Below are 9,285 nucleotides of genomic sequence, written 5' to 3' on the forward strand. Positions count from 1 at the left end.
AGAGACAGAGGATATAGTGAGAAGTCTAACACATATTAATTGGAGTCCTGGAGGCTAAGGAGAGAGAAAGGGGCAAAGGCAATATTTAAACAGAAAATGACTACTAATTTTCTAAAAATGATGAAATACACCAATCCACAGATTGAAGAAGCCCAGTAAAGCCCAAGCAAGCTAAATGAAGACTTAATGAAAATAAATGCTGAAGTATTTGGTTTGAAGTATCATGATGTCTGCAACTTACTTTTAAAGGGTCAGAAAAAAATATATATGCAAAGAGATAAAGCAAAGAGGCAAGATAGTAATAATTGACAAATCTAGATGAAAATATATGCAGGGTCGCTGTGCTATTCTTTTAATATTTCTGTAAGTTTGAAATGTTTCAAAACAAAAAGTTTGGGGAAAAAGCAAACTCTATACAGGGAGAGCCACAAGGGGTCAGATTTTAAAAATAAAGGTTTGGGATACCTCACCTACTAAAGAACCCTGAACGGCCAAGATGAAGGCTGAAGGCAAAGGGAATATGAACTGGGTAGTGAAGGAGGAAAGTTATTTATACCAGTTTTAGCTTTCTTATAGAAAAAGTCTGTAGCTTCTACATAATATATTTTTTCTAGCTGTGTCAAGCATTTTTTTTATATATTTTAATTCTCCATTATTCTCTCTTTCCCTCTGCTCCTATATAGGATGTATTTGGTGGTAATTAACTTTACAATATAGTTCATAGATTGCAAAATATTGAGATGGACTGGTAAGGGAATTGCAGGAGGATGGACATCATCCTGAAATCTTGGACTTGGGAGTGGATGTGATAATTAGCAAGACTTTGAGTTGTCTCCCTTTGGAAAGAGTGACTGTGTTTTTGACAGAAAGAGGGACAGATGCAGTATACTAGGTAGGCTAGATACATTGTTGCTGTTTTTTGAAGAATACTGGAATAAAGACATACATGAACGTTGAGCATCTAAAACAGTGGACTGTAGGAACATCTATCATTTTGTTGGCTGTCTAACAACAACTTTTCTCCCTATTTTGGGGAATTCCTTTTGTGGATAGTATTTGTGGGACATAGTATCTAGACAAGCCTAAGAGGGAGGGTCCTTCTCTCTACCTGTAGCTACCTTGGTGTAAGGAGGTGTCTGAGCTCAGTTAACCTGATGCCTCAGGTCGCCTACCTATCTACCCTGATGCGGCAGCCCCGAGTGGTTTCCCAGGGCCATTTGGCTGGTGCCTGATGCAGGGTAGGTTGAGAGCCCTTCCAGGGACTCAGGGCAGGAATGCCCTTCTGTGGCTACTCTGGCCTCAGCTCAGGTCCGGGGTGAGGTGCTGCTTTCCTCTGGGTGAAGCTCTAAGGAAGGTGTCCATTTTTCTTGTCTGCCTTTCCCCAGGCAGAAGGGGACAAACCACTCAAGCACTGTGGGGGCCTGCAGGCAAGAAGGTGCGGCTCTTCAGCTCCCCAACCCTTTGCTGTCACAAGAATTACCAGGGCCTGAAGCTGAACCCCTGTGGAGGCAGGGGGTTGCAGTCACGTACAGGCTTTGGGTCCCACAGACCTGGGTTCAAATCCCACTCCAGATAGTATGTCAAATCTTCAAGCTCTGTATGATGGCAAAAAATACAAATGAAAAACAAAAGCCTTGGTGGGAATGTAAAATAATGCAGGCAATATGGAAAACAATATGGCTGTTGCTCAAAAAATTAAAAATGGAATTATTATGTGATCCAGCAATTCCACTTCTGGGTATACACCCCAAAGAACTAAAGCAGGATCTTGAACACATGTGTATACCCGTGTTCATAGCAGCATTATTCACAATAGCCAAAAGGTGGAAGCAACCCAAGCATTCATTGATGGATGAATGGATAAACACAATGTGGTACGTGCAATGGAATATTATTCAGCCTTAAAAAGAAAGGGCCAGGTGTGGTGGCTCACACTTGTAATCCCAGCACTTTGAGAGGCCAAGGCAGGAGGATGGCTTGAGGCCAGGAGCTGGAGACCAGCCTGGGCAACATAGTGAGACCCCATCTCTACAGAAAATACAAAAATTAGCTGGTCATGGTGGTGCATGCCTGTAATCCCAGCTACTTGGGAGGCCAAGGCGGCAGCTCCCATTGCCTCAGCGCCAGCCTGGCCAGCAACAATGTTCTCAGCTGACGCCCAGCTGTCCTCCAGCTTCACAGTCTTGCCCCTCCTGAACCTCAAGTCCCTTTGTTACACATCATAACCATTTTTTAATACCTTCCATGTGGCAATTAATAAATATTATCCCTAAATTTCTCAACAACCCGGCAAGGTAGGTATCATTGACTCTATTTTAGAAATGGGGAAACTGAGTCTCACATAGGCTTGGTCCATCTCAGAGGTCCATGCTTCTGTCATTCACTCTGGTGCCACCTCAGTGCCTTTGCTGATGCATGAGTATAAGGCTGTTGGCTCATATTTGGCCCAAAATCCCATGCAATCACCCTAATGTGCCCTGACACCACCTGCCCCCTGCCCCCAGGCATTCCTGATCATATTGTTTTCTTCATAACATTTACCACTGCTGGAAATCATTTCTTATTTACAATTTTAATATCCTTCTCCCCACTAGAATATAAGCTCAAGAGAGCAGAGACCGCATCTGTCTTATATCCCCAGCACCCGGAGCCATGCCAAGTACACTGTAGTTGCTTAATAAACAGCATGGATGGGCTGAATCCACCAATCAGCATTGTTGATCCCTCCCGGCCCCAGGCTGGCCCTCCCTCCTGCGCGCTCCCCTCCATGCTCTGCAGCTGTTGGTCCCTTGCACGCATCCTGTGGCTATTCTTTGACTCTCGGGTCTCCCCTGACAGACCCCAGATGCCTAGGCAAGGATTGGACCCAGGCCTGGCACAGTGCCTAGCCTACCCCAGTGCTCAGCCACCTCTTGCCAAACAGCTGAATCGATGTCGGAATATCCACATTGACACTTGGTTTGCTCCTACTTCATCCTAACTGTGGGCTCAGAACCAGGTGCAGCCTTCCCGAGGGGAGGGCCTGCCCTCCGCAAAGCACTCTGAGGCTGCGGTCTCCCCCAGGTGAGTCCACAGCTCACGGAGACTGGCCTGCCCTTGGGAGGAAACCAGGGACAAGGGTACAGGGAGCTTGGCCACCGGCAGCAGCATGTTTTATTGCAACCAGAATCCTGGTCCTGTAGGGAAGGGATGGGGCAGTGGACAAGGTGGGACACATCTGCTCACTGACAACACACTCCCAGTCCAGGACAAAGCCAAAGGTCTGGAACAGCCTGCCCACTGCCCAAGCCCTCAGCTGGCTGTGCCCTGCTTCTTCCTCTGCCCCCAGTCAGGGCATTGAACGGGGCTGGGGCGGAAGGGAGGGAAAAGGGGAATCCATTTCAGCAGAGCCTTCAACTGAGGAGCCCAAGGGAAGCAGTTGGTGGTGGGGGTCCAGGTGGGCCAAGATGCCCAGGGCACTCTGGGCTGACTTCCGCACATGTCCTTGGGGTTTGTTAGGGAAAGCGCTGAGGCACACGCTGCCCACGGGGAGAGAATGGGAGGCAGGGAAACAAAGGCTCGAAATGAGAATCACTGGCCAGTGATCACACAGGTGGGACCCTGGGATCCTGACTCCTAGGCCAGGGCTGTCTCCACAACCTGCCTACCCGGCGTCACCCCAACCTGGGCACCCAGCCTGGTCAGCCGCAGGTCCTACGTGGGGATCTGCACGGGATCCAGGTCCTGATCCATGATCTGGAGGACGTCATCCAGGATGGAAGGCCCCAGGTCCACATGCAGGGACAGCAGGGAGCTGGCATGGGACAAGAAGGGATCCTCAGCCCCTGTCTCCGGGGTCAGCCCGTTGTGGGGTGAGCCAGCCTCTGGAATCCTCCAGATGTCCACGCTCCCAGCCTCCTGCGGGGAAGGCTGTGGGGAGGGCTGAGGGGTCTCCAGGTGCAGGCGAGGGGGTTTGGGTGGAGCCTGGGCTGTGGGCAGGGTGAGGGCCTGGGGCCCCCCGATGACCGGGAGGGAGATGGCATTCTTGAGCAGAGGGGATGGGCCATCGGGGAGCTCCCGCCCACATACCGTGGTGGTGCGGGTGAACTGGAAGGGGAGGTCGAAGGTGCCATCCTCCTCAGGCCCCTCAATTACCGTCCCCGGCAGGAGGTGGAACTTGCCCTGCAGGAAGGAGATGTCACCGAACATGTCGCTGCCACCACCACTGCCAATGTGAATGGTGTGGCGGAAGTCCCCCAGTGGCGGGCTGATCATATCTGAGGACAGCAGGTCGCGAAGCTTCTCCTTCTTGCCCTTGCGGCTGCCACGCTTCAGATAGATGGGCACCTTGGTGGACATGGTGACCTCACCTGGCTGGCCTGGCTGCAAGGCCCAAGACAGGTCACCTGCTGAGACCACAGCCTCCTCTCAAAACCCTCAACCAGAAACACTTGCTCCAGAGGGTGCTTTTCAGACACCAAAAACTTGCCAAAGGGCTCAAGACTGGACTGTAGACGTGAACAAAGTTGGCTCAAGGAATTAGGAAAAGAAAGATTAAAGGTCAATGACGTCAGAGGGTTGAGAGAACAAAAGTCACTTTCTCCCCACAGAAGGGAGGTTCTTGTAGGCAGCAACACGCTTTGGTCTTGTCCCCGAGAATTTCTCCGTGGTCTGGGGCTGAGGAGCTGAAACACAAAGGGTACACGCAAGTCAGGGACAGGAGGACAAAAGTCAAAAGCATCTGCCTTGTCTCTGGGCCCCCTGCATCAGCCCCGGGAGCCAGGGGGGCCCCTCTCCTATGGGCGGAGCCCTACTGGAAGAAGCATGGACCCATTGCATCTTAGGGACTGGACCCCCGGCGCCAAGCCCCTCCCTTTACATGTGGGGAAACTGAGGCCCAGGAACCCGAGTGACAAGCCCAAAGTCACATACAGAGCCCTGCTCTGGTCTCTTGCCCTGGGTCCCAGGCAAGATGGAGCTCATCACCCTCATCTGGATACTCACTCCCTATCCCGGCCGCCGTTGCCATCAATTGTGTCCCACAACATGGTAAGTGCCAAATTGTGTGGGGGTCCCAACTCCCCGCTCAACCAAGGACAGAGAGCTTGTAACCTCTGTCTCTCCCTGCCCAGGCCTGGCAAGGGGCTAGACACACGGCAGGTGTTCAGCCAAAGGTGCTGAATGGCTCGCACCTCCCATCTGGCCCAGTCAAGTCCCAACTGGAGGTGAGGTCACCTCAGTTTCCCTTTTCTCCTCCTCCGGGTTCGGAACTCCTTTTGGGCAGGGGCTGGGTCTAATATTGTCTCTGGCCCTCCTCCCTTCCCTGGCACCTAAAGAGAAGGTGGCGTGAAGAGTACAGATATTTGGGGGGGCGAGGAGGGCGCTCTGCATTCTTCCGAGTTCTTTGCAAACATCTCAATTCATCAACACAACCACCCTACAATGAATCCCGTTTGAAAATTAGAGGTATCCGACATTTTGGAGGGATTCCCACAAGACTTTACAGAGAGAAAGAAGCAAAATGCAAAAGGGTAGCATAGACAATGCCATTTATTGAAGGCATCGACTACCCCTCCATCCTCCCACAGATGCGTATGTACCTACACACGCACATACGTGTACAGGCCTGTGTGGGATTCTATTCCATGTAACAGCAGAGGAGAAATGTGGAAGGCCAGCACTAGGTTGTCATATGGGCTACCTTGAATGGGATGCAGGACGAGGATGGGGTATGGGGTCACTGATAGGAGAGGAAAAGTGTCCTCAATAAAAATGATTTGCAATATTTGGTCCCATTGCTTCGCATGATATACGTGTATGATACATGTAAATATGCAAGCACAGTGGCCCAAATGTTAATGGTGGTTATCTCAAAGCGGTGGAATTGCAGGTTGACTTTTCCTTTCTTGTTCAGGCTTTTACAAACTTGAATTCTTAGTAATAAGCATGTATTATTTATAAGCACATATTATTTATGTACCCAGGAAAAAATAAAACTATTTTTAATGTGAAAGAATGAATACACTATGAAGGGATGTCATCTTAGTTTAACAGAAAAAGGAAATGGAGTAGGCACCCCCTCTGGGTGGGGATGCGGGTGGGGGATGCACCTGAACTCAAATGTAGAATCAGCATAAAAGGCAAAGCTGGCGCGGTGGCTCACACCTGTAATCCCAGCACTCTGGGAGGCCGAGGCGGGAGGATCACTTGAGCTCAGGAGTTCGAGACCAGCCTGAGCAATAGCAAGACCCTGTCTCTACAAAAAATAGAAAAATCAGTTTGGTGTGGTGTCGCACACCTGTTGTCCCAGCTACTTGGGAGGCTGAGGCAGGAGGATCGCTTAACCCCGGAGTTTTAGGTGACAGTGAGGTAAGATCAGGTCACTGCACTTTAGCCTGGGTGACAGAGTGAGACCTTGTTTCTAAAAAAAAAAAAAAAGACAAAGACACTCCTCCAAGGTCACTCGGTGATTAAGGGCAGGGCCAAGACTGAAGCCAGGTGAGCCCACTGTCTCCCACTGTCCTCCACAGGCGGGCCAGGGGCTGAGCAGAGGAGGCTGCTGCCTTCTTCTGCCCCATTCTTCATCCTGGGCAGGGGGAGGGGGAGGATGTGGGGGCTGGGTGGGAGGGCACAGGATGGAGGGAGGAGGATGCAGGAGCCGCAGAATCCCAACTGCGTCCCCCCGCCCACCACCAGCCCAGGCCCTTGCTCAGGAAGCCCCACCCCAGGACCGGACACCCCGGGTCAGTCACGCTGAGCCAGAGAGGCTGGACATCTTCTCCTCCCAGAGCACCTGCAGCTTAACAGGAAACAAAGGATGACTCTCCGGTGGCGGAATTCCAGCTAAGGCTGGAAGGAGCTGGGGGGAGGCTGGGGAGACATGGGTGCCCCGAGGTCTTGGAACCCCATCACTCACTCAGCCTGTGTCCACCATGCCACGCCTGGGGGCATGTTGACAAACATCCAATATGTCCTTTGTCGGGTAAGAAGCCCTGGCGTCACTTTTTCCTCCCTTTAACTCATGGAGAGTGGGGCTGACTGGTGGGACTTGCCCAGAGCCTGGGCCAGGTCCTCCCTCCACCCCCCACCCCCTCGCACAGGAGCGCCAAGACAGCCAGAGTGTTTCTGCAACAAACCAATATGGGCGTCCCTGACAGCTGTCTCACTCTGAGCCAGATGTACCCGCCCAATTCCAGATGTAGGGAGAATGGAGGGTGGGGCCAGCATCAGCCGCCCAGAGGAGAGCTGGGAATTATAGCCATCAAGGCCCAAGTATTCAGATCTGGCAGCCACAAGACCCTCGGCTTCTGCCTGTCACGCACAGTTTCTCATTTTAATGTTCCCAGGCCCAGCACGGTGGGGTCATTACTGCCCTTTGCAGAGGCACAAGGTGAACCTCAGAAATGTCAAGGTCATCCAGCTAGTAACAGGGAGAGTGGGCAATGCTGCCCAGCCTGGTCCATGTAGCTCCAATGCAGTGGGCCATGCCCACTTCTGTAACCCGGATAGGGGGCAAGCCGGACAAAAATAGGCTCCCAGCTAGGCTGGGGCGTCCAGGTCCCCAGGCCTTCTGCACCTAAGTCCTTCCCTTTGGCTCCCCTCCCCCGACCAACTTGCACGTGTCCAGAGATATGAGAATGAGCTCTCCATCGGGACAAGGTTGTGGGGGGCTGGGAGAGATGGCTCCCTGCAGCAGTGGGGAAGCAGATGGGGCCAACCAGGCTCTCTGGGCTAGCCCTGGACAGGGGCTCTGGGCCTTCCTTAGAGAAAATGACTTGCAGGAGGCAAAGCCCCTCCTGTCGTGAAGAATATTAGGCCACCCGCTATTACGGATGTTCAAGGAGTAGCCCCCTGACTTTGAAATCAGGAGACCAACCTTAAATCCAGCTCTACTTGGAATTCGCTCTGTGACCTTGGGCAAGACGCCTCTCCTCTGTGGGTCTCACCTTCCCCATCTATAAAATGGGCTGACAATAAACCACTACCAGAGGGCTGCTGGAGACCCCACTGCTATGTTGCAAGTGAGAGCGCCAATGTACAATAGACGGGGTCTGTGGGTCACTGTCAGTCCTGTCATTCATTTAGCAAATATCTGCAAGGCCTTCCTCAATCACTTTGGTTCTCCGGGGACACTGCTTGAACAAGACCAAAAACAAGACCTGCCTCTGGCCCTAGGCATCCGCCTCCTCCCGTCCTCTCCGACGTGGCCAGCGCGGAGTACCCCTGGCCGGCCCCGGGGTCTCCCAGGGTCCCCGTGCAGAGCAGCGAGCAGCTCCGCAGCCGCTAGGTGGCGCGAGCTCCTGCGATCGCCCCCGCGTCCCGGAGGAGTCCGAGAGCGCACCGGGGTCTCCAGCGCGCCTCTGGCTCCAGGCAGGCGCCCCTCAAGGAGCTGCGCGATCGAGTACCATATGGGGATTGTTTGCGGGATCTTTTTCCCTTCTGGGTTTCTGGTCCCGCCATCAGACAAATAGGGAAAAGGGGGCGACCAGGGAGCTCTGGGAGGAGCCTCCCCTGTGCCTTCCGGCCTGGGCGATGTCCGAGTGTCCTCTCGGCGCGGGGCCAGCGCTCCGGCGTGCAGGCCCCCGCCCCTCCCACGGGTCTGGCTCCTCAGCCCGGCTCGGGTTCCGGCGCCGACCCCTCCCCGCCCCCTACCCGGGCACAGCCCAGCCCAGCCCGCCGCCGCAGCTAAAGATAGGAGGACACCTCACCATCGGCTGAAAATACGGCCCCCAGCCCCAACGGGGACACTGGGCAGCGGGATAGTGCTCCTGCGTCCCGGGCGGGGAGCGGGGGCTCGAGACAGAATGGAGAGCGGAGCGGGGAATTCGGGTCGGGATGCGCGGCGCCCCACGGCCGTAGGGGCACGGGTGGGGCTGCGGGGATCGAGGCGCGGGCGGGAAACCTCACGGAGCCCGAGGCGCCCGCAAAAGGACCTGAGCAGAGGTGGGATGGGCGCGAGCTGGGGCGAGGCGCCACAGAGATGGGCCTCTCGGGGTGGTGGGGCCCGTGGAGCCGCAGACGGGCTGCAGAATCCCGGCCCGAACTCACCGTGAGGCGCGCGACGGCGACCCGCGGGCGGCAAAAGCTCCTGAGCTGGACGGTGTGGCGGTGGGACCCGACCCGGGCTGTGAACTTACGGAGCGGACCTTGGGCCCTGAAGCCCCGCCCCCGGTCCGCAGAGCCAATGCCGGGGCCGCTCCATACAGGCCCCGCCCACAGCCCCGCCCCACTCCGGGCACGGCCCAGCGCTCCCCCTTGCGAGACGCGCCTCGCGGTGGTTCTGTCCTGGCTCCGGCGGCTGCGGGC

The 9,285-nt window shown here is 54.4% G+C and overlaps 1 protein-coding gene across 1 annotated transcript; it reads right to left on the bottom strand.

The window, feature by feature from the left end:
- Window positions 1–3,134: 3,134 nt before the first annotated feature.
- CDC42EP2 (CDC42 effector protein (Rho GTPase binding) 2) lies at window positions 3,135–9,084 on the bottom strand. Its single transcript, XM_012665574.1, has 2 exons — window positions 9,028–9,084; window positions 3,135–4,664 (listed from the first exon to the last, which is right to left on the bottom strand). Exon 2 carries the CDS (start codon window positions 4,336–4,338, stop codon window positions 3,694–3,696), a length of 645 nt encoding a protein of 214 aa, XP_012521028.1. The 5' UTR covers window positions 4,339–4,664; window positions 9,028–9,084; the 3' UTR covers window positions 3,135–3,693.
- Window positions 9,085–9,285: the final 201 nt, after the last annotated feature.

Source organism: Propithecus coquereli, unplaced genomic scaffold (assembly GCF_000956105.1).
Source record: "Propithecus coquereli isolate 6110/MARCELLA unplaced genomic scaffold, Pcoq_1.0 Scaffold120, whole genome shotgun sequence".
NCBI lineage: Eukaryota > Metazoa > Chordata > Mammalia > Primates > Indriidae > Propithecus > Propithecus coquereli.

Excerpts from the sequence above, each read along its gene's own strand:
- CDC42EP2 (XM_012665574.1), bottom strand. The coding sequence starts at position 4,338 with ATGTCCACCAAGGTGCCCATCTATCTGAAGCGTGGCAGCCGCAAGGGC.